The following is a 25634-nucleotide window of genomic DNA, read 5'->3' as shown; positions in this document are numbered from 1 at the left end:
TTTATTTTCGTCGCGTCCTCTTTTGCTGTGTGTTTATCGTGGTCTTCACTCTTCTCGAGCGCCGTGCGCTGTTTTTACTGTTCGCAATCCAATGATCGAGCAGCACGATCGTACGCACGCGCGTGAATGAAGAGTAGCGTGCTTCTTCACGGTCAGGGTTGGTAATGTCTCGAGGATAGGTAGGTTTGGATTGAACGGACACCAACTCGACCGGTTCTGTCTGCCGGTGGAGAAATGTACCGCTAGATTTTGTGCATAAATTATCGTTTGCCGCTCGTAACATTTTGCGGATTAAGGTTTATAGCCAGCAACGGGCGCGTGTGTGACTTCTACGCAGAGTAATAATCATATAAACCAACATAATCGGTAAAGGAGGGGTAAAGAGATGCAAAAACATTTAGTAAGTGACATTTGTACAGGTCAACTGCGTTCACAGATGTTTGCTGTGCTCATAAGCATGACATGCTTGCTGTCAAGATTTGAACTGATCATGCATACATACATACATACATAACAAATATAACAAACATGTAGTGTCCTTTACTTCTGTTTCTGGTTCGGAGCACTTCGTTAACTTTAACCATATTTTGACATTAATCTACTCGGATGCAACCCAAACTAAGGGAACCACTTTATATAACACAACTACGAAAAACTCCCTTTCGTGCAATATTCCATTTACTTTCGCACAGATTCTACATCCGATTACGCATACACACACGGCGATCAGTTGGTGACAACTGACTCGATCTCGTTTTTTTCCCCCCTATTCTCTTCGTTATCTTATTTATTTGCTGAATCTCCCTCCTTTGCTGGCAGACTGGGTCAGTTTCTTCCATTCTGATACGCTTTCACTTGATACTACGATTGCTCCATACACTATTGTTCAACGGTCGGTGCGAGGGCGCGTTACCACAGTGGTAATGGTGTGTGAGCTGTCAGCAGCAGGACGTGAGCGCGGATCTTTTACACAGAAGACCCCAGCCCAGCGAGTGCTTTCTTTAATTATTTTTGTCAGGTTAGCTTTTTTGTCTGTTTGTTTGTTCCCGTTTATTTACTGTCGGTGATTTTTACACTTCAACCCGGGGCGGACTTCGGGGTGCTTTTGGACGCGATGTCGTTTTGCGTCTGCCCAAACACATCGCATGATAATCTTACAATAACGTTGCGGTCAGTCAGTCGTTCCCTCCCCCGCAGTCGGCATAGTTTGTGTGTGTGTGACACGGAGGTCGGGAGATCAGCACCGTGGCTCGGCGCGATGTATGTGCACGGTCACAGTCAAAAACGCAGCCAGTGAGCGATAGTGTTGCGTTGTGCGAGGATGCGGAAGTGTCGAGCTGCTGGTGAGCTCATTTTTGGACGATCACCGATTTTGTTTTGAGGGATAGCTTACGGCTTTACGGTGATCTGGTCATTGCTTTGTGGTGGTGGTGCTACTCCCGAGCAGAAGATATGAAGGTGTTGCAGGTTATGATCTGGATAGAACTGGTTGTTCTGTGCTTAGTGTTTGGTGTAAGTTGCTTAGTTACCCTAATGTTCTGGCGAATTGCTGCTGCAAATTGTTTATTGTTTTGTTTTTGTTTCATGTCTTCCGATTATGTGGCACAAGCGAGAGGATGAGGAACACAACCGGATCAATTATGACATCTATGTGACGCCGATTATGATCAGCACGGGCAGTGATAACCGGTTTCGTGCAAAAAACCCACTCCTGGCGTGGCTATCAACCGTGCTTAACTACCGGCCACCAAGCTTCGGTGTGGAAACGCCGGTCAGTTCGACACCGAAGCCGCCACCACGTGACTGCTCGGAGTGTTGTACGTATGCGATGTTTTGAAACACCCTGTGAAGAAGAGATTATCTCGTCTCACCAAACAACTTTCTCTGCATCATAGCTTGCGGCCGAGGCAAGACGGGTTCGAGAATCGTGGGTGGAGATGCGGCCGACGTGAAAGAATATCCCTGGATAGTGATGCTGCTGTACCGGGGTGCGTTTTACTGTGGCGGATCCTTGATCAACGATCGCTACATCGTGACCGCGGCACACTGTGTGCTTAGCTTCACGCCCCAGCAGCTGTTGGCGAAGCTGTACGATGTGGAGCACGCGCAGATGGTCACACGCACCATCGTGAAACTGTACGGTCACGAACGGTTTAGTCTGGACACGTTTAACAATGACATTGCGTTGGTCAAATTGCAGCATCCGGTTGATGCCGGTGGGAGCTTCGTTCCGATCTGTCTTCCTAGCAATGGGAGAAGCTTCGCTGGACAGAACGGAACGGTGATCGGTTGGGGAAAGCTTGGTAACGGCAGTCTTTCGCAGGGTTTGCAGAAAGCTGTGGTACCGATCATTTCTAATCTGCAATGTCGAAAGTCCAGCTATCGTGCTTCACGCATTACGGACAACATGCTCTGCGCAGGATACACTGAAGGAGGACGGGACGCATGTCAGGTGTGAGATTTAACATATTGGCGAACAGCGACTGCGAACAGGACAATGACGGTAATTTGTTGTCGTTTCAGGGTGACAGCGGAGGACCGCTAAACGTTGGGGATAGCGATTTCCGCCAGCTTGTCGGCATAGTGTCGTGGGGCGAGGGATGCGCCCGTCCCAACTATCCCGGTGTCTATACACGGGTGACGCGTTACCTGAGCTGGATTAGATCTAATACTAGAGATGCGTGCAGTTGTGAGCGTTTTGCGGCATGATTCTACCTTGCTGTCAAGCTAGAAGACCATTGTCATGAACCTAATTTGCTAAACACAGCACAAGCTGTAGTCAGTAAAATTGTCCAGTGGTTGTTTTGAGTTGATTAGATGTAAAGGGAACAAACGGTGGGATACATGGGGCAAATGCAGTTGTCTGAAAAGAACTTAAATTAGGTATCTGTACATGCTTTAGAACACTCAATAAATCATACCAAGCGCATGAGAGAGAATAAAAAGTAAATGAGGGAGTACAATGGACCTATGCAAAATGGAAAATGCTAAATGAGGTGCACTTTAACGGCTAAATAATGGTTTCAGCAGATTTCCATTAACATTACTGCGATTAAATACTGTTGCTGCTCAATGTTCACGTGCATTGAGCGTCAGAACGTTTAGAATCAGGTTTGACTTTTATATTCTTAGTCTATTTCTCTGTCGGCAAGTTAGTTCAGTAAACAGTATTCCAACCTTAAATCGTAGATCTTTACATTACTTTATGATACACATCAGAAGCCTCAATAGTAAAAATAAACAATGATCATCAGTAAATAGCAAATGGATACACTTTTATCAGAATATCTGTCATTGTCAATATGAACATTTATTAAATATTTATAATATTTCCAAAAGGGCGGGGGGGCGGGGGGGTTTCGGTGTTATATGCGACAGCGGCGCCGGTCTTTACACGGCAGGACCGGGGTTCAAATCCTATTCGGACGGGGGTCAGTTCTCCGTAATGAGGACTGACTATCCAACTCCGTGGTATCGGGCAAGTCTACTAAGCCATTGGATGTCCCGGTCGTTAAGAACCAAGAAGGTCGTTAAGCCAAGAAGAAAAAGAAGAAGAAGAAGAATATTTCCAAATGCGGTTAGCAATATTGGAGGAAACGGTCATACAAACTAGGTATTAAAATTTAACAGACTGTCGAAGCACTGAAATCCGTCGAGGCATTAAAGAGCTCTGATTACTTTATACAAAAAATACTTCTAATTTCTTTGTTCAATAAAGCATTCGGAATATCGCTTATATGGCTGCCTGTTTATCGAGGGATCCCCGGGAATGAAAAAGCAAACTCCCTGGCCAAACGAGGTGCCTCCGATGGCAGCATTTTTGAGAGGTCGATTCCCCTCTCACGAGTTTGTGATTTTCCACAGAGCATGTGGGATGAGGACGAACTCGGGAGGTTCCTGCACTCCATCTCACCACAGGTTTCTCTACGTTCCTGGTTTCACGGACTCCCGGTAGATCGTGCCTTTATTCGCATGATGTCTAGACTTATGTCGAACCATTATGCGATGAATTCACATCTTCTACGTATCGGTAGTGCCGACTCCAAGGTTTGTAGCTGTAGCAACGGATACCACGCCATTGATCACATCCTCTGTGCATGTGTGGAGTTCGATGCGGCTAGACCCGGACTCTTAGCAGCCGTTCGGGCATCAGATTAGATCACTGAACCAATTGAGGATTATCCACAAGAAAAGGGGTTTTCTTGGGAGCCAGTAGTCTCCACGGCACGATGCTCCAAATAGGCGCTATCGGAAACAGCGAGGACAACATCTGAACCATTCCTGGCAGTAACAACATCCACAACCGAGTGCACTTGAATTGAGGGAGAAGGAAATGTTTACCCTCCAAATAGGATATAAGTTTGATGAATTGCTTAGCTAGATTTAAGCCTGGCCGTCATTACGAAATAAAAAAAAATACATATAATCTGCTTTAACTACTTTATATTACTTTAACAGTAGTACAGGACTTCCAAAAGCGAATAAATGTATCCCAATAATTATTTTAATCAGTGGCAAATCACAAAGCGCGTGTATGGAATGGAACTTTCACTCTAGCGGATTCTTACTTTCTGCAGTGTTTTCTTGTGAAAGTGAAAACCACACATCTGAGTGCTTCTTTTTGGCTTTCTGATGTAGCATGTTTATACTTTTGCATATATTTCATGTCATGATAAGTGGCCGGCCGGCTGTCACTAGCAGATTAACGATGTGTTTACATTTGCATTTCATTTCAATTAAAGAATATGTAAAGGATAATTTGGACGCTTGATCATGGTAGAAAAGCCTAGGAACGATTGAAATACTATCCCAATTCGAGACTGGGAATATACATTCGATGAGATTTTGTAGTGTTTGTATTAGATTAGAGACGTTAAAATGCACCACCGCTTAGTAAACAGTACACAGCGCAGTCACGTTATACGTCAGCAGAAGAAAGCTACGACACTGGAGCGACAAGGCACGCGACAGTGAAAAATGGTGAGAGAAAGTGCTGAAGACGAGACCTGGTCTCTGACCAACGGTACTTGCAGGCATCGGTGCCTGCATGAAAGCGTGAGGACTTTTAGTTCAAGTTCAAATTCGTCGCGCAGATGGCGTTCCGTTCGGTGCTGTTCCTGATCGTACTGTGTGTGGTGTTGGATTGTTCGCTTCCTGATGTGATGGCCAGCGAGCACAATAGCACTATCCATGTAGCGGACTTTACCAGTGAAAATCTAACCGCCCCGGGAAGGTTTGCGTGGAACGATAGCTTAATGATAGATCCGAACGGGTTCATCGGTAAGGCACCGTTGCTGAATGGTGGTGTGTGGACATGGATCACGACCGTCTTCGGTATGCCGGTCTTTAGTGTTTTTGCGTATCGGGCCGCACCCCGAAATTGTCCACCATGCTGTGAGTAGTGGTACATAGGTGAGAGTACCTAGAAAAGTGTTTACTACCTTGTTCGTCCTTCATCTTGCTTAGCTTGTGGTACGAACACAAACAACTCCAAGATTGTCGGAGGTCATGAAGCCGAGATTGGGCGGTATCCATGGATGGCCGCATTGTACTACAACAACCGGTTCATCTGCGGTGGTTCCCTGATAAACGATCGCTATGTCCTGACAGCGGCTCACTGTGTGTTTGGTAGCGATCGGTCGCGATTTCTCGTGAAGTTGTTGATGCACGATCGTACCGTACCGAAGGAAGATTCCTTCGAGCGTAAGGTGTCCTACATAATGACCAACTGGTTCTTGAACGTGCTAGTCTTCATTACCAACGACGTTGCGCTGCTGAAGCTGAGTGAACCGGTTCCGCTGGGTGACACGATTGTGCCGGTGTGTCTACCACCGGAAGGCAACACGTACGCAGGGCAGGAGGTCAGTACGTCAACTTTCTCTGCCAGGTTGGTTGAGTTCTTATACTGTTATCCTTTTTTTCTTTGCCCTGCAGGGTATCGTAACAGGCTGGGGTAAGCTGGGCGATGGAACGTTCCCGATGCGGCTGCAGGAAGTGCACGTCCCGATTCTGGCCAACGAGGACTGTCACAATCAGACCCGATACTTCCGGTTCCAGATCAATGATCGCATGATGTGTGCTGGGATCCCCGAGGGTGGCAAGGACTCGTGTCAGGGCGATAGTGGAGGTCCGATGCACGTGTTCGATGCTGAAGCAAACCGATTCGTGATTGCTGGTGTCGTTTCGTGGGGTTTCGGATGTGCACAGCCTCGCTTTCCTGGTATATACGCACGAGTAAACCGATTCATTTCGTGGATCAACTTCAATACTCGGGACGCGTGTACGTGCCAGTGAGGTGATGGATTGTTTTGGTGCTGCCAACACAAACAACGTACCTGAAACGGAAGCACAGAACAAGTAGGAGCAAAGAAATTGTTTGAGAAAGGGAAAAATGGCTGCTAATTGCTTCGAGACTTGTGTTCGCTCGCCAGGAGGATTGCTCCAGAGTGTGAATTGATTTAAATAAATAAAGCTTTTACTTACACTTGATCGCGTCCGCAACGATGATTTATCCTGCTGGAAAGGTGAAAGCTCTAAACGGAGGACTGTTTCTCACCTTCACATCGCGGAATTCTGTCGTAGTACATTGCCAGGCAGAGGGCAGCAGCATTGAACATTACACAAGGTATTTGCAAAATGTCATTTCAACAAGGTTCAGCGCACCCGCATACGGATGAACGCGATGGAATGAGTTACGATCGAATGGGAAGTGTTTATCTTTCGGCTGGGGTTTTTTCGGAGAAAGAAATACGTTCCCACGAATGAGTCAGGGTGTGAAGGTAAAGGCTCCCACAGGGCTGTGGTTTGCAGTTTGACAATGTTTTCTTTAGAAGAGATATGCGAGTTCAACGATCAAACGGTCTTGAACTTGTGGTTCTGTGTAGTACCATAACTATGCGTCATTTATCTTGCATCCGGTACTGGCCCAAGATCATTGGCTGATGTTTGGACAGTAATTGACTTGTGATGTACAGCCAATTGTTAGATATTGAGTTCGAAAAAATGATTTTTTTACATACATTAGTGACAAGGTCTTCTACATGCTCTTGGGCTCTTTTTATTCAGGCTTACAAAATCATGCTAATTACTCACTGAGATCGACTTGCTCCACTGATCTAGTTCTATTACCCTACTGCCCAGCAAAGCATGGGTATGTCGCGTGAGTAGCACCAATTGGCCACGAATCTTTGAAAAGTAACCTGCATCATTAGCGTTCGGGAGACCCGACCCGAAACCCGCCTTCCCACTGCCACCGCTCTTGCGTTACTCTTCCGCGCTTTGTCAAGGACCATTCGCCCTCAGCATCGCTACGCGTTGTCTTCTCGTGCAATTGACGGAAGGAATGAATCAGCTCTCGTGCGTCCATTAGCATTCACCTACAATAATGATGTACCTCGGTTATCATCCTTGAACTTCGGGCGAAGAGTACGATCCCACCCACAACGTTGTTCTCCGTCGCTCTGTCGGAGGGTTTGTGGTGGAAGGCTTGCGATATGGAAGCGATTTCAAGGTTTGGTGCAACTCCCCCGTAAAAACCAGTTGAATGTCAGCATCATCTGCATTTCCTAATGCGCCAAATGCGCGTATCCCCCGGAAAGGTGAGTAACGCTTGACGATCGCTGTTCAAGTTCAGCTCGAAAAGATGTCACGCAGGTAGTATGGCACGGGTGCGTAACGTTTGTACAATGCACCATGAGGGTTGATCATGTGTATAGGTGTCATCGTACAAGGGTACTGCTTGATAGTGTAATTGGTAAAGCTAGCAATATTGATATCTTGAGGTATGGATATTTATTTTCATGAACGAAATGATTATGCTATCATTACACAAGAAAGATATGAGAAAATTAATAAATAAAACACAAATGAATTGAAATACCTTATTGTATGCTCGCTCGACTCTGTGGCTGCATTGCGACATCGATTTTGAAGTTACGTAGCAATTGTGTAACGTTCCCCGCTATACTTGCGCCAGAGCGTGGGTAATGTAAGAGCACTTGATCTTGGCCCATTATGCTTGTGTACATTTCGTTCCTGTTGGCCATGGAATGGAAGTTTCGGCTATTAAAGCGAGTGATTGATCGAGTTTGTTCAAAGTCAAGTTTTCCGGCCTAGACTTGGTGGTTGTCGTCGACCTAGGATAACAAACCTATCTGCTGGCTAGATAGGTCAGGGTTGCTGGTAGACAAGGTTTCTTACCATGGGATGCATTGTGCAATCTGCTGCTAGTTGGCTAGAGGATCGTTACGAAATTCTTAAAAAGCGGTAGCAAAACTACATTGGAGTGAATCCAGCTATATTTAGGTGGGAAAATGCACTGAAAAGTCAATGTAATGCAGGTGTTCCATGTAATGTTATAATAATGGAGAATAAGTTTGATATATTGAAGTCGCTAGTAAAAACGCATTCCTTGAAGTCTATTCCCAAGGATCATAAGCGTCCTTGGTGAAAGGTGATTACTAAATATGATAAGTCGGCTTATTGATCATGACGGTAGCTTGCAAGTAGTGAAAAAAGGAAAAATTATAAGAGCCCTCCAAATCCGAATAATGATGCATCGATGCACAAGTGCAACGTGATTTGCATGCTCGAAGGGTTATTGCTTCTTTACTTTGTTTTACTCCACGCCAACAACCGCCAAAGGTATAGTACGCGATCTCGTCATGCCTTGAATGAGAGAGAGAGAGAGAGAGAGAGAAAGAGAGAAAGAGAGAAAAAAGGAAGGAGTGAGAGATCTGCGGAAGAAGAGATGACGGAAAATAAACAAACAAACGAAGCAACGATCGCTATGCGCAATGATCATGACGGTGACGATGGAGCATTTACAACCAAATTGTCGAACAATTGTCGCTACTACTACTACAATGGCGCGAAAGATGGCCATTACTTTGACTACTCTTTACCTTTCTCTTTCACTCCTCTAGCTCTTGCTCGCTCTCACTGTAAGCCTCCTCCTCCAATCGATACCTGACACTGGCCTTCTCCCTCGCACGTGGGTTTGAGTGCGGCGCATGATGCGTCGACGCTTATCGGCGGTATGTAAGCGATGCCGATGCAAGCACGACTACCTTCACGAGTGAGGAAGCCATCGATGCGATGTGTGTTAGTAGAGCCAAGGGCACGCACTCTCACTTTCCGTTCGCACTATGAGGTAATTGTCCACCGTAATCATCCCGGGACAGTCTCGGAGAGATGTGGTGGTTATGTCGCCGAGCGCCCCCTAGCACAGAGACAGGTGCACACGGGCGAAAATTGGCCGTGCTTGTAGATGTGTTCGTATACATGCGGCCCAATGCATACGCCGACAAAGCATAGCTCGGGCATACCCGTAGCCGCGGCAGAGGCGCATCCGCACCCTTATCGCGCACGGCCTCTACACTACTCTCGTTACAGAAGAAGACGACAGCGACGGCTCGAGATCAGACCCACCGTACGGAAGGGAACAGCAAAGTGCAGGAACGCACTGCATTGCAAAACAAAGAGGGCCTACATCACATTGACACGAGTTCGATCACTTGAGCCAGAGCGCGCCAAGGTAGTCGACGACGTCCCGCGCGCGCCGTCATTGTCTCGTGAACCTTCTGAATCCGATCTCGCAAAGTTGGGCATATAAAAGCTACGCTAACTGCTGCTGTCAGTCACAGAACATTGCGTAAAGAGGCACAAGAAGCTTCATCAGTGGGTTAGCCTGTCGGTCATAGAATTAGTTCCGGCGGCACAGGACACGCAGGCTTCAACCAGCGCCAAGATCCTTTCATCGCCTGATCGGCCGTACAAGTCTATTCGTGCTGTTGTGGTGTGTGTTTGTAGAGTGTTGTAGAGTGGCTGTCCTGCTATGATAATGAATCGATCCTCGTCCGTGCGCCTAATGGCTATTTGGGTGCTGATGCTGACGATGTTGGCAGCCCCATTGTTGGCCGCTCCTGTTAACAACTCCAGCGAGTCCTGTGATTGTGGTGAGTTGGAAGAGCAGCGTGAGAGCATCAAGGAGTGTCAATCTGCATGAAACGATCCACAATGGAATCAACAGTGCTATAGGATAAAAGTGAAAGGTTAACTCGATTATTTGTAAACAACAACACCCGGGACTGGAACGCATCTGCCATCGGTGCATATCACAGGACACCGAGCAGAAATGCATTGGTACACCTCAGACGCGTTGCGTAACCGTTGTGCGGTGTGTGCACTTTTTTGCAATGGAAAAATGCAGTGAGACAGTGCGCATGGGTGACCCTCACGCAAGAAAAACATTAATGGCAGCGTCCCAAAGAAAGCGGATCACAGGTTTCACTTTCGCGTATCGCGTAAGAAAAAAAAGGAAGATGTTTCTCTACTTACTACTCGATTTGGGAGATTCACTTCATTGACATGGTCGGTGAATGTGTTGTGTGAAAAATATTGCCTGTGATTCGGTGGCATTTTTTCCGGCCCCGGTAGAGTGTGTTGCTGTTCACGGTGTACGTGAGCTGTGAAAGACGAACATTCGTATAAGGCTAGCGAATTTAGGTTAAGCGTACACATAAGTGACCATCGGCTTTACCGTACATACATAATGAATGCATTTGTGTAAGGAGTTCGCGTGTGTGTTTGTGTGCAATTCGTACGAACCGTGCGAAATATTTAAGCGTGGTTGTGATCGCTGAACGGATATCCAAAGTTCTAAAGAATTTCTAAGTTTTCCGCTAAGATCTCATCAAGATAAGGACAACTTTTCCTAACCAAAGCGTAATTCAATATTTCTTACAGTGTGTGGTGTTGGAGGACGCACCAATCGAATCGTCGGTGGTTCCGAAACCACTGCGCATCAGTTTCCATGGTTGGCCGGTCTCTTCCGACAGGGCAAGCTGTACTGTGGAGCATCGGTCGTTTCCCGGAACTTTCTAGTCACGGCAGCACACTGTGTGAACTCGTTCGAACCAAGCGAGATAAGGGTTAGTGTTAGATCGCGGAACACGGGAAGCATATTTCACCTACCATTTCTTCGCGCAGGTCTACCTCGGAGGGCACAACATCGCCAAGGATTACACCGAACTTCGTCGCGTGAAGCGAATTATCGACCACGAGGACTTTGATATCTTCACGTTCAACAACGACATTGCGCTACTCGAACTGGACAAACCGCTACGCTATGGGCCCACCATTCAGCCAGCCTGCCTCCCGGACGGAAGTAAATATCGTTACTCATGCGGTTAATACGTGGGGTAATTGATCAATAACGATTGCCATGTTTTGTCCGTCGGTTTCTTGTAGGTGTAATGGATTTCACCGGAACCGTCGGTGTGGTCGCCGGTTGGGGTAGGATCGAAGAGAAGCGTGCTCCCTCCAAAACGCTACGATCGGTCGAGGTGCCCATCTGGTCGCAGGAACAGTGTTTGGACGCTGGTTATGGAAGTAAGAAAATCTCCGCAAACATGATGTGTGCTGGTTACCACGATGGCCAAAAGGATGCCTGCCAAGGTGATAGCGGTGGTCCGATGCACAAGATGGGCCTGTTCGGTAGCATGGAAGTGATTGGCGTGGTGTCGTGGGGCCGCGGATGTGCTCGCCCGAATCTGCCTGGAATTTATACGCGCATCGTTAACTACTTGCCATGGATTCACGAGAAGCTTGCCAATGAATGTATCTGTCCACCAAAAGATGTTGCCCGAAGGATTTAGGTGGTCACAACGGGACAGATGTTTACTGTTGATAATTTATTCGTTTTCTAGTCACAAGAAACCATAGCATGTAAGAGCTGTAACAACGGCTGTCACTATTAGTGTATAAAATAAGATTACATTGCGGGTTTACTGTTATGGAAAGATCGGTCAAATTGTATAGAAAATAAAGTTAACTACAGAAGCAAAGCTGACAGCAAGATGAGTTTATCGTGTTTACAAGTGTGTGAATAAAATCAATTCGCCACAGTTTTGATTTTAACAGCCCATGATTGACAAGAAAATTGACTGCTTCCTGCCTGAAGTGAGTTATTGACAGTAGCACAGACGGTAGTCATCGATCATTCGCCATTTGCGAGGGATGGTGGTCAAATGGATGGACCGTAAGTAGAAAGCCAGTCTGTGATCGTACATCCCCCCAGAAAAAGCGACGAAATGCTATTGATTAGGAGAGAAAATGAAAGTGAATCTCCACCGCCGAGCCCTCTGCCGGACCAGTTCTCTTCGATAGCGACGATGCATCGCGCCTTTCTCATCCCTCTCTTTCTTGTTTGTTCTGTCATGTTTTGGCCAACGCACATATGCTGTTTCACTTCTCACTGAGTTGCTTCTCCACTATAGTTTAGTTTACAGGGTTCGCCATGTGCGCCGTTAATATGCCTACGTAGTAAGCAGGTTGGGTAATTAGTTGGCCGGTGTACTTCGATTTAGTGATGAATATTTCGTTTAAAGCTTGTTATTTTCTTACAAAACAGGATTTTGATCTAACATCGCTGGCATACTATTATATTTATAAGCGGGCGTGTCCGTGATAATATATAAAAAAAACAATGAGGAAATGCGTTGAAAAATATCTACAAACTCAGCACAAGAAGGGCTGCGAATACGGCATCCAGCTGTAACTCTTAAACTAAATAAATAAATAAAACGGGAGGGTTTGTTCGTGCATTTTGCAGTCCATAGAAATGTTACGTTTTGCATGCTAAAGTTTTCGTACATAAACTGCAACTCAAAGTAATTCAAAGCAAACCAAATATAACCGTATGAGGTACGTTATAGGAAAAAGGATTGAACCTCAACTTTGTTGTGTATGTTAGAAGAATAGACTGGCAACAACTACACTTTACTAGAAAACTGAACTGACAACTACTGCACGATAGACACTATGACACTTTTCCTTTTCTGTTGAAGTAGAGTTTCTACTGAGTTCTACGGAACCGTTGGTTTTGTTTTTTGTGTTGTCTGTACCAATCAACCACATAGATATGGTTATTTTCATGACTGTGAATGTGTTTCATATGCCTTTTCCTATCTCTGAAGACCTAAATCGAATTCCAGTGCATACGTTTACATTGTTATTTAATTTATTTAATAAAATATAAGATTTTTTTGTGACAATACGGCACTGGACCGTCATAATCAATTGTAAGTAAAATAAGATTTTTTTGTGATTACATATAAGAAAAAAATTCATCATCAAACCCATAATTTAATCTCAAACGTAGAAACAATAGCTGGCACAGTGTAAGCGACAATCCTTCTGTATATTGTGTCGATGTTGTGCACCGAACAGACTAAGGACCCCTGCACGATGCTTTTCTACTCTCACGAAACACCTTCCAACAGGGTGCCCTCTCGCGATGTCCGCTTGATGATGGTGAAAAATGAAAGTAGTTTCTTCGATCGACGATCCTTCGCCATTGCAGCGCAGGAAGTCATACAGTCAAGGCCATTCGTGGCGTGTCGCAGAGAACAACTCGTACAAGCTCTTAAGTAACTCCTGATTTACACTAGTTCCGAAGCCACTTTGTAAGTTAAAAATGAGTGCAATTTCGGTCGGTGACAGTCAGCGCAGCAGTTGTGGGATGGGTGTGAAGAAAGCTAAAACGATAATGTTCACGCTCGTTGAATAACGATAGAAAATCGATCACCCAGCATGGCATTCGATCGATCGAACCGTGAGTCAGTTGCAGCAGCAGTTGCATTGCTTTAGTGAACCCGTGCTACCCATACTCAGCTCCCTGGACTAGGACTCTGTGTGCAACTGGAGTTTAACATTCGTCACGTTCCGTGAAACCTCGATGCGGTGAGTGTGGTGAATTGTGTGTACAATCGCAAACGTAGCCAATCGGCTTGCAGTGCGGAAACACTTTACATAACCTTTTTCGGTGGCTAGTGTGTACGGATTGGTGACGAATTTTGCATGTTCCGCAATGTTTGGGACCGTACCTCCGACAAGCGTTTTGCGAAATGTTCATTTCATCGATCACTTGCGTTAAGCCACCACACTCGTGGCGTGTGCTCAGCGAGAGCTTACGATGAATTGTAACTAAATCGATCACCAGTTCTTGGAGGTGCAACAATTTCCATGAACCAATCCGACAGCTTCCTACGAAGTAAGGGGATAGGTGGCTGAAAGTTCGCATCGTGGACGATGTTTTCCCAACAGTCGTGCGTGTCCGGGTTCGAATCATTTCACTTTCAACCGTCCACTCGATAGTGCGCATTTCCATCAGAAGTTGGTGCTAACTTTTACAGTCGTCGTTTTTGAAAGAACTGTAAAAGTGTAGGAAGTGATCGAGCGTGATAGTTCGGTACGAGATATATACACCAAACCCACAATCGAGCGGTTTGGTGGAGTAAAGTTTCGGAATCGGTTACTAAGTGTTATAGTTCTCCATTGGCCAGTTGGTTAAACCAAACGATTCGGACAGGTTTTCGACCACTGCCGAGTGCTCCGATCCGAAAGCGGTCACATAAACTTTCTTTATAATTTTCATAAACATTGGCCGATAATGTGGGTGAAGTGGCACGAGATTTGAGGCCACCGAGAGAAGGTGTTGTGGTGAATGTTGGCTTTTGTTGCTGTCCGAATTCGAAACATATGTCTGTGCAAAAGTGTGTCACGTTTAAACATTATCTAAATTTGCAAATGGTGTGAATTAGTAAGCGTTTGTGATGACGTTTGTGTTTTTAACGTTTCGGTAGTAGTGAGGGTCATACTTTTATATATTTTTGAACACAAAGTGTCAGTTGTAAATTATTAAATTAAATGCTACATCGATAGAAAGCTGATGTAGGTCTACAAGTTTAGGGCGAGCTTGGATCTTGTTAGAAGTAATTTCTGATGACTATTCCGTCATATATTAACCATCTTTTGAATCAGATTGCTTTTTTGAATCTAATCCACCAATCATACATATGAGTGCACTGGAAAATCCTATCAGGCATAGGACATGTGTGCTATGGTAGAGAAAATCATTCTCTTAAGCTTAAAAAATTACACTTAAACTATTTAAATAACCTGTACCAGTTATGCTCCTAATGAGAGCGATGAACTTTACCACACATGCACACAATGATGGCTAACATCCGATAAGCGAGAAAGCCTTTCACTGCAGTGCACTTTACAAGCGGATGTGACCATTTACTAGCCCGAAGAAGACTCTCATTCATGCAGCCGTGTTGCCTAAGGCCACGCATGTCTTACCGTCTGGAGGATTTACGCAGTCTTCTCTCTTCTTGCCGTATAATCGTGAACGTTGGATCCTACAGTAGACACCTCTACTCCCAACCACAGTGGTCGAACGCATCACGTGTCGATCGACACTACTTATCTAATGAAGTTTATCGAAACAAAAGTCACGAAGCATCGTGGTTCAAAAATTTGTGTCGCCTAATGTAGTTCCGGTGTGAGCTGTAGCGTTTCCTACGTGTTGCAGGGCTTAAACGAGGGAAGAGTCGAAATGTTTCCGACTGAGGATGGCAATGCCAGCCATCACCCTAAATTCCTTTCATTATATCATATCATTGGGCATTAGCTATGAGCCTTCCCTTTGTGACTAGCTTTTGTTGTTAGCACTTTGCACTCTTAATTTCCACAGAAACTGCTACTGTACCGCCAATTGATTTATGTACCTTTGTGGAGAAACCATTACTACAAGCGTCCGTGCGTTAGAAGTGCGAATGTGAAGATAAACGGTCATAGAAGACAGCGGTCTAGCAAAACACAGCCAACTGATCGAATGAAAGTGAAAAAGAAGAAAACGAAACGAAGCATTTATCCGTTCATCATCTGCAGTGCAGGGACCAGCGCGAGCTCGCACTGGCTGGTGTCGCTGGACCGTCCAGTCTGACGGTGTCGTACCCAAGTTCATCTGGTGCGTGGTGTGCAGTGCGTGGTGGTTGAAGGCGGATGCGGGCTAAACTGATGTTAAATAATGTTACCCGTGCCGACATCGTGCCTTGCCGAGAGCAGAAGAAAGTGAAATGAGATTATGAATCGTGTAAACATCGAACCCCGGGCCAACAACGTGTAAGTGAAACGTTGAGTGAAAGATTGAAAAAAAAAATAGTAAAGCGTAGTGAAAAATACCATTTGCAAAAGGCGCAACTAACGGCTAGTGAACTGACCGCAGATGTTGTTGGCACAGAAACAAAAACTTCGACCATAAAAATTCACATATAAGCACAAACGTGTAGCCGAAAACTGACGTTCATCGTTCAACTACGAGCAAAAGGTGAAGGAGTCCATAGGAAGATTGTACTGGAACGCCGAATTCATAGTATATCTTAATGTATTCAAGAATACGTCCGGAAATGAATATTTCTTTGGTGAGTAGATTGATCGTCGGCACGATATTGGCTACCCTAGTATTTGTAGGAAATGTGCACAAAGTAGAGGGAGGCACTCGTTGGAATGATACGGAACTTATCAGTCGAAATGGACGGTTTCTGTTCGATACTTTGTTTGGGCTGAACACGGCAGCTTTTTCGCTTGATGATGACGACGACCTGACCAACAATCAGGTGAAAAGCTGTGACTGTGGTAAGTACTGCAAAGATTGGTGAGTGTTTTGAAAAGTACCAGAAAAATTAAGAAAATAAAATAAAATAAAATATAATAAAATATCTATGTAATATAATATAATAATATTAAAATCTTATACGGCACTGGACCGTAATAATCAATTGTAAGTAAATAAAATAAAAAAATAAAATCTTGATCTAGTTTAGATGAATTTGATTAATAAAAACAAACTTAATATGTGTGTATTAAGAAACGCTGTTTAGAATTCATTGGATTAATTTGCGAGTAATTAAAAGCAAAGTTAATGATCATTTTGGATCATCATTCAATCATCATTCAATAATAAACTTGTACAAGAATGATCAACGATCAATGTAAGTTAAGTTTAAATAATCATAAAAATAAAATGAATCAAAATGATATACAATTCTGTTATCAAAATAAACAATATATTTTGAATGCAAAATTGGCGGATCCCTATCTACGCTAAGCGTTCGTTCCACTTGTGCTATGCGGATTGCATACCTATCGGGCGGAAACTGTAGCGTTTTCTAAATGTTTCGACTTGACGACCGTTAAAAGTTCTACGCCTGCTAAATAGACACTATTTTTTGTTTTTTTATTTTTTTATTTTCCAGAGTGTGGAGCAGCCAATCAGGAAATTCGAATAGTTGGAGGACGTCCGACAGGAGTCAATCAATATCCTTGGCTGGCACGGCTAGTGTACGACGGTCAGTTCCATTGTGGAGCATCACTTCTAACGAGAGATTATGTGTTAACAGCGGCACATTGTGTTCGAAGGTAGGTTTACTTTGTCCTACAATATTATTACTATATTATTATTACAATATTGTTGAGACAATGTAATTTTAAATCTTGACTGTAAGTTAAAAATCACATGACATTTTTCCATAAAAATAATTCTAATTCCTTTGTTTTGCTTTCTTTTTCAGATTGAAACGCAATAAGATACGTGTAATCCTAGGTGATTACGATCAATTCGTAGCATCTGAGACGCCTGCGATCATGCGAGCGGTCACTGCGATCATACGTCACCGAAGCTTCGATCAAAACTCCTATAACCACGATATTGCTCTGCTGAAGTTGCGCAAGCCCGTTGACTTTACCAAAACCATTCGGCCGGTCTGTTTGCCCAAGGAACGCAGCGAACCCGCCGGTCAGCTGGGCACGGTCGTCGGCTGGGGAAGGACCTCGGAAGGTGGTACACTGCCAGCGTTAGTGCAGCACGTGGATGTTCCGATCCTGACACTCGATCAGTGTCGTAGCATGAAGTATCGTGCGTCTCGCATAACCTCAAATATGGTAATTAGCTATAAAATCAATTACATCTTATCAACATCTTCGCTAAACATTCTTTTGCTATGGTTCTATTTACAGTTGTGCGCCGGTAAAGGCAAACAGGACTCTTGCCAGGGTGATTCCGGAGGTCCGCTACTGGTGCGAAACGGTGATAAGCACGAAATTGTTGGAATCGTATCGTGGGGTGTCGGATGCGGCCGAGCAGGCTACCCCGGAGTGTATACGCGAGTAGCGCGTTATCTTCCCTGGCTGCGTGCTAACCTCGACGACACCTGTCTCTGCTCGAAGTGATATTAGAAGGGAAAGTAACATATTGTAAATAAAGCGCGAATATTACTTGCTCGACTGACAATACCACCGCATAGCTGAACATTGTTTTCAAGTGTACGGAATTGGGGTCGTTCCTTCTCCCGGTTGAAAGATGCAATCGGAATGGTTTCAGTTGTGTCCCATTTTACCTCCTACCATGCAGCATCCAGAGAGGGTGTTAATTTGATCGATTTACCCAAGCGACACAGAATGTTGGGGCACACTAATTGGGGCGTATGGCGCATGACGGTTCCATTGCTTTTAGCTGCGCGATGTGTTTGAGATTTTGTGTAAAACAAAGCAAAGTAAACACAGAAGGAAAGGCACATGACACTGATGTCGGCATATTGGATAACGGAAGAACAAAAGCAACGATTAAAAGAAATGGGAGCATAAATAGTGCAGGCCAACTGGGAACGACACCCGGCCAGTCGGTAGGGAAGGAAAGAAATTTTCTCACGTATCGCACGCAGAAGCATGCACGGAATGCTTTACCAACATACCGGAGCAAATATGGAGGGCGGAATCGGAACCCATCGCAAAAAAGCTCATTATCGCGCATAAACTATCATAATTGAATCATCATCCTATGGTGTGGATGAAAGCGATTTCAGTACTGTAACTTTCGTCAGAAAATATGAGACAGCTTTCTTCGTAAGTTGAATAAAAGCTTTTTTTAAGAATTTATGTGATAATATCTTGTGAATGTGGAGGAACATTTTATTAGCTGGCTTATGTTTCGAAGAAGGTTTAAAATGTTATGTTTAAACTAAGAACTTTGCACTGAACCATGGTCAGGCCGTTTATCTGTAAACTTAAAATTTGTTATTTTATTATTGCTATGTTTGCGGCAACGTCATAGAAGCGCTTCGAATTTAGCAATGTCTACTTGGTTCTGTTGTCATTAAGCGATTATTAATCCCTCTTTTTTAGTTATTGACTGTTTGTGGATGCCTTTTGTTCCTACATGTTATGGAAAGATTTGGCGGCTATTAATTGAACTTGTGTGCCTTAAGAATGCTTAGCAAACTGATCAATTATTCCAGTTTAATGTAGCGCTTCATTTACATCATTATTTAGTGAGAAAATAAACTATTGAAGAGTGAAAAGCATATTGTTGTAACTATTGAAAAGCGTATTTTTTGGGGATGTAAAATTGATTACTTATCAATTTAAATGTTCTATGATTTAAAAAAAAATCACCGGCCCCCTTGCAGCGGGACGTAACAAAAGAAAGGAGCACTATACATGAACAAACGCGGACGAAGTAAATTTTATTTTATTTATAATTGGTTTTATTTAAACAACGGGTTTTTTGCTGCAATAAAAACTCATCTTACAAATGAATTATAGCTGAGATAAATGAAGTTGAAAATAAAATAGGAAACCATTTTCAAAAATAGAAAATGAAATCCTGTGTCAAACATTATTTTATGAAAAATTTTTTTTTCATAAAATCAAGAATAAAAGAAAATTTATGCAATGAAAGCTTTACTTCCCAAAGATTAGTTTCTTGTAGTACTTCAGGTGTGTTCTTCTTGGCTTAACGACCTCTAAGGTCATGCCGGCCATCGAAATGGCTTTTAGACTTCCTGATATCACGTAGTAGAATAGTCAGTTCCTACTACTTCAGAAGTATTTGGAGCAATTTTAAGAATATAGGTACTATTATAATCAAGTTTAATGATTTAGCAACAGGCACCACAATTCTATTGACAGTTTATGTGGAACATGTTGTTAAAATTTAGTATACTAACATATTTAGAACATCCATAAATGATGTTTCACATCTCATACTGGTTAGTCTGCTATATTATCTATATTTGTATTTAATTTTATATTTTTTACTTTGATTAACATATTTTCCTTGTTATAAGCAGCGATATGGTTTAGTAAAAAATGTATTTAAAATATCGTCTTCCCCTGAAAGCTCTCGAGATAAAATCGAATCACTCCTTCCAAGGGTTAAGAACCTACCCTGCTTACAACCCTAAACAGTCGTTAAGCTTTCACTCGATCTAAAGCCGAGGTTTGTCACGACAGTGGATAACCATCTCCAACAACCTGATGATGCCCGGTCAAAGATCGAATCGCCTTTGCGTAAGGTCTCAAAGTAACGTTCGTTCTGAAGAAGAAGAACGCCCACAGGAAGCGGGAGGAAAGTGTTGAGCGCATTTGTTTACCTTTTTGCTGGATCGTTGTGGAACACAGTACCAAAGCAACGATCAGGTTGCCTGTGTCTTTCCACGCTTCGTAAGGTGATGGTCGCTTCATGCATCGTTCAACCATCGACCGACCAACCGTCGCAAAGACGAATGGATGGAGGATCATCCCGAACCACCGCTATTACCGCGCCACCTTTCGCGATTTCCGCCCACTTTCAACGACGGTAGGCTGACGGAAGGCTGTGGTGAAAAAGAAGCGAAGCAAGTGCCCAGAGAAAGCCGACGCCATGCGTGGAACCCGAAAGCACAACCCGAACACCTATCATTTCAGTCAGTGACCGTGAGCGAAGCGGACGTGTCTTCGGCGAACGCAACGCATCTTCCGAGCTGCACCGTCCGTTCTTGATGTGCGTGCCGAGGTGACTTCCCCTTTTGGGCCACTTTGGGCAAAACTGTTTCCATAAGTGATCGTCACACGTCAGTGAATATTCTCGGTAGAGGCAACCGAAACGAAGCTGGCGCTTGAATAATTGCAACAGGCAGCGTACATTTGGGCCAAAATTGAAGCCAAAGGCTGCTGCCTCAACACCATCTCTACCGTACACAGTGTGCGCACATCGGTTGTAACAATACTCGCCCGAAAACAATTAACGGGCCAAAGCCTAGTGAGGGGAATGCATTAGTGTGTGGTGGGGCTCAAAATGTGCAACTTTAGCGTATCGGTGGTAAATTCGGTTCGTTTGCAGATCTAATCTGCGTACTGTGTTGTTGAAGGTGTTGGCAAAGCACTATAGAGGAAGCCGTAACAAAAGAAGGCAATACCCCCCCAAATATTTAAGTGAATCTCGAGACGGGAGTGTGAAGAATTGACGTGAGAACAAACGTGTAAAAGAATTCTCTAAAATTAGAACGAATTGGGTGTAGTGAGTTGCCGATAAAGTTAACTACCTTCTACAGCATGGAAGTAAGCAATTTAGCACGGAAGCTAATCAATTTGCGCATCAACGCGATGCTGATGGTGATGTTGGTGGGGCTAACGGTGGTGCAGGAAGCCTCCGGAAAGTTGCTGGCTCAAGGCAAATATGAAATGCTAGCGACATCGAACAAGAACACGGACGAGCGGAGCATAGTTGACAACATGAAGATGTTGTTTGGAGGGGGCAGTAATCGGGCCCCTGCTCATGACACACCTTCCAGTGCTTGTAGCTGTCGTAAGTAGCTTATTTACAAAATTTAATTCCGAACTGTAATTGACCAAAATGCTGCATCCAAACACAACAAAATGGAGCAATTTTCTTGCAGAGATCGAAGACAAAATCGTACGTTCACAAAATGATCGTATTTTTTAAAACTCCTTTACTGGATTGTCGTTAGCAAGCGTATTCGAACAAAAAGGCACCTCATTATCTTTTCTCCAAAAGAAACGTCCAAATATGAATACATATATTTCATCCTGAAAGGGCACACGATCGTTGCTTTGACATTCACAGCAGCAATTTTGCATTTCGAGCTCGCTAATGAAATGTGCACACACTGTCTGGAGGTGGACTTGTACCACCCCGACTGCATAAACTTATTCGATGATGAAGTTTCCCCTTTTCTTTGCGATGATCTCAATACATTTCCGATTCATCAACCGCAGGACCGCTGGACGGCAGGAGAACAGAGTTGGCAATGGAACGTATTCACTCACACTCATTTCGGTACACCGACGAAAACAAAAAAAAAAAAAACAGTGCAAAAATACAACTGTGACCATTGATATTTGCATTTATATTCAGCTTTTTTCAGCTGTGGAACCACTCGAAGATTGTCGATGAAAGACACTCAAAGCTTAAAATCCGTTCCGAAAAAAAAATAATAATAAAGAAGCATTAATCCTACACACACGGAGTGAGAGATTCAAAGATTTCCGGTGCTTGGGAACAGGAAATAGTGAGGGTGTGAAGGTGAAAGTGTTTCTCCGGAATCACCCTGGCGCCTTCTTTTTTCAGAGGAACGAAGCGTCCTGCGCAGCTGTATGGTGGTGATCCGATAAAGATTAGTTTTACGACCGAATTGGTCCGTGAATGGTGGCACCTTGAGTTCGATGAACGTTTGGAATGTTTACGATTGGATCCGAACGCCATCGGAGAGAAGACTTCTTTGCTGTTAGGTGTGCTTGACTGGTTTTTAAAATGCAAATTGTTTGTGTATGGAATTAAAATGAATTTTATTAAACAGATTAACGCCTTGTTGAAAATTGGAATTGGATTGGCTTGCTAATTATGTGAGTAATTGCTGATTTTTGTTTACACCAATTGCGATGAATTACTGTTTAAATGTGAATGGGGAACAACTTGTTGTTGGATTTTGTTCAGGATTAAATAGAATATTGTTTGGTAGAACAAGAATTTGTTGCACACCCTACACTCTTTTCAAAAAGAAAATTGAATTTTTAGACTGAAACATCTCAAATCTTTGACGTTTCGAACGGCAGGATTGAAGCCTCGTCGTGACCATAAAATCCTCGGTAGATTCTACCTCATTTTCAATAAAACGCGTAGCAGGAGGAGATTAAGAATTTAACAAATAGCCACCAATCTCATATAAGTGTTCCTCTAACAATCGACTTTAACATGAAAACTTTCATTAGTCTAAACTGGGAAACATTCCGTCGGACTGCAAACGATTACTTTGAACCCAACTCGAACCTACAGACGAGCCGAACGTTGTGGTAAGTGGTTACTGGAAGGAAGCTAGAAAAAAAACCTTCTCATCATGGCCTCGTGCACGCGTGTGCCCAATTCGGCGTGTATTTGGTTGGGCCACCCATGGTACGACAACTCAACGCTGCACTTATTACACTTACACACGATCCGTAAATTCGATAGAAAGCTGTTTGATGATCAATCGATCGATTCCACATCTTCCCGTGCGCCGTAAGTGTAACGGAAAGAAAAGGTCCAAGATAGACGGACGCAAAAAACAAAAAATCGAATTCATGACCTACCAAACAGACTACCCTGCGAGCAGCTCACCTGGGTTTGAAGGTTGTGTTTTTGTTGTGCAGAGTTTTTACTCTCATCAGGCCCGCGCAGATGCCCAGATGAGCGTTTGATACAATCTGTAAGCGAAATGTATAACGACGGTGGGTTGTGTCGAGAGGATCCAAGTGAGCCATCCACTGTCAGCATCAAACCGGCTTTGCCGATGCCGCCGTCGCCGCCGCCGCCTATCGCGGCCTCGATCGACAAGTGTTGTGGAGCTAGTCGATTAAATCGGGCTTCTCTGCATTTACGGTAACGGTTACGGTAATTCTTCGTCCAACGGTTCCAAATCGCGAGCGAAAGATCGGGACGCGTTCTTGTTAGCCTGCTGCTTGCTTGCTGGTGGCGTGCCAATAGTGAATGATCGTGTGACACGCACGCCGCTGCCGCCAGTGAATGCAATTACTGTAGCAGACATTTGCGTGTAGCAGTGTGGCCGATGCACTCATATGCGTTCTTCTTCAATGGTTTTTTTTTTGCCTACAGGATGTGGCGAACGGAACGATGCTTCAAGGATAGTCGGCGGCCAGGCGACGGGCGTGAACGAGTTTCCCTGGATGGCGCGATTAAGTTACTTCAATCGATTCTACTGTGGTGGCATGCTCATCAACGACCGATACGTTCTAACGGCCGCGCACTGCGTTAAAGGGTAAGGGGAAGGGATGCTGTCCCCATGTGGGTAGGATTCGGTGAGGGGAGACGTTGAACGTGACGGTGTTTGTTTGTTTGTTTGTTTGCTTTCCCCGTGTTTCCAGCTTCATGTGGTTCATGATCAAGGTGACGTTCGGTGAGCATAACCGGTGCGACGACTCCGTACGGCCGGAATCACGCTTCGTACTGCGAGCGATCGCGCAAAAGTTTAGCTTCTTAAACTTCGACAACGACATCGCGCTGCTGCGGTTGAACGATCGCGTACCCATAACGGACTTCATTCGCCCGATCTGCCTGCCATCCGATCCGAGTAAGTTCGCCATTTCCCATGCTTACCACAAGCGAATGTGGCACACTGCCTCATTCGTACCGATGATATGCGCACTGTAAGGCTGATCTTGAAACATTGGCCACATTGGCAAACCGGCTAATGGGAAGCGCAAATAGCCGGCTGCCCCCAAATGTGACCTCCTTTTGGGCCTTCCCGTTTTTTTTTCGGTTTTCTTACCAACTGCCAGTGTCGTAGTCTTTCTCATGTTCCTTCTCTATTTACCATCTCTCGGTAACAGATAACGCGTACGTCGGCACCAACGGGACAGCAACAGGTTGGGGCACATTGAAGGAGGACGGCAAACCTTCCTGCATCTTGCAGGAGGTTGAGGTACCGGTCCTGTCCAACGAAGTTTGCAGTACGCAAACTAACTACACAGCATCCATGATCACGGACAACATGATGTGCGCCGGCTATCTTGGAGTAGGCGAGAAAGACTCCTGTCAGGGAGATTCCGGTGGTCCACTGATCGCCGAACGGGAGGACAAACGTTACGAGCTTATCGGAGTCGTTTCCTGGGGCAATGGTTGCGCTCGCCCGTACTATCCCGGTGTGTACACACGCGTGACACGCTACCTCGACTGGATTCGCGAGAACTCCAAGGACGGATGCTTCTGCAGTGAATGAGGTGAACCAGACCAGAGAGATCAGGAAGGTAGACCAGACGAGTCGGTTCGTGTTATGTGATGATGAAATCGCGTTGGTGTGCGAACGGTTGGTAGCAAATAAGATCACTAACCCTTAGGAAATGTAACGCGATAATTAACCGTATCTAGCATGTAGGACACCGCAACCGAACCACAACTCTGCGCTGAACAATGCACCCTGCAATCGACCATTCAAACAGTGTATCTCTACTTCTCTCGTTCCCTCTCTCTCTCTCTCTATCTGTTTCGCTCTTCTATGTCGTAGCAACGACACCTACACGCTTGACACTAGGTAGAATGTCCAGACCGAACATTCAGAGAAAACTGTAACGTAACTCCATCGCTTCCACTACCGATGGCCGATTTAGTTTCTCCACCAGCAAGCGTCACTGCTCGATACCGTTAAACTGACCGTGTCCGGAATTTTAAAACGGTAGACATTAATAAACAAAGTGAAGATAAGCGGCAAAAAAAAGATGACTCGAAAACGTTACAAAAACAGCCAACCCGTTCACACAATGCGTACGTTTTCTCCTTTTAGCTTGTGCTTTCGCACGTACCAGAAGCCATCGGGAACGCATTTTTTGGCTGCTGAGTATTCTTGCAGGAAAGTTCAGGCGGAAGCTCATTTCCCCACCATTCGTGGATCGTTTGAAGCTGGGTGACAATTTTTATTCTCCTTCAATGAGCTTTACGGTTGTCACTAGATGCGTTA

At 44.5% G+C, this 25634-nt stretch overlaps 4 protein-coding genes across 5 annotated transcripts in view; 3 read left to right on the top strand and 1 right to left on the bottom strand.

The window, feature by feature from the left end:
- Positions 1-25634, top strand: part of LOC126557136 (double-strand-break repair protein rad21 homolog) — a 435365-nt gene that overhangs the window by 44315 nt on the left and 365416 nt on the right. The gene's annotated exons all lie outside the window — the stretch shown is intronic.
- The window catches only part of LOC126557093 (protein Peter pan), a 326012-nt gene that overhangs the window by 59461 nt on the left and 240917 nt on the right, over positions 1-25634 (top strand). The window lies entirely within an intron of this gene.
- LOC126556751 (uncharacterized) overlaps positions 1-25634 on the bottom strand; it is a 97624-nt gene that overhangs the window by 672 nt on the left and 71318 nt on the right. The gene's annotated exons all lie outside the window — the stretch shown is intronic.
- Positions 1616-24899, top strand: LOC126559913 (transmembrane protease serine 9-like). Its single transcript, XM_050216080.1, is given in 18 exon segments — positions 1616-1817; positions 1896-2452; positions 2524-2706; positions 5094-5359; positions 5467-5481; positions 5483-5861; positions 5935-6280; positions 10747-10931; positions 10990-11167; positions 11251-11619; positions 16312-16485; positions 17106-17268; positions 17421-17790; positions 17866-18077; positions 21219-21472; positions 23777-23939; positions 24046-24251; positions 24511-24899. Coding segments are annotated over 18 exon segments (4563 nt in total). The 5' UTR covers positions 1616-1663.

This window comes from Anopheles maculipalpis, chromosome 2RL (genome assembly GCF_943734695.1).
Source record: "Anopheles maculipalpis chromosome 2RL, idAnoMacuDA_375_x, whole genome shotgun sequence".
NCBI classification, from domain to species: domain Eukaryota; kingdom Metazoa; phylum Arthropoda; class Insecta; order Diptera; family Culicidae; genus Anopheles; species Anopheles maculipalpis.
This window is presented reverse-complemented; position numbering and strand designations above follow the sequence as displayed.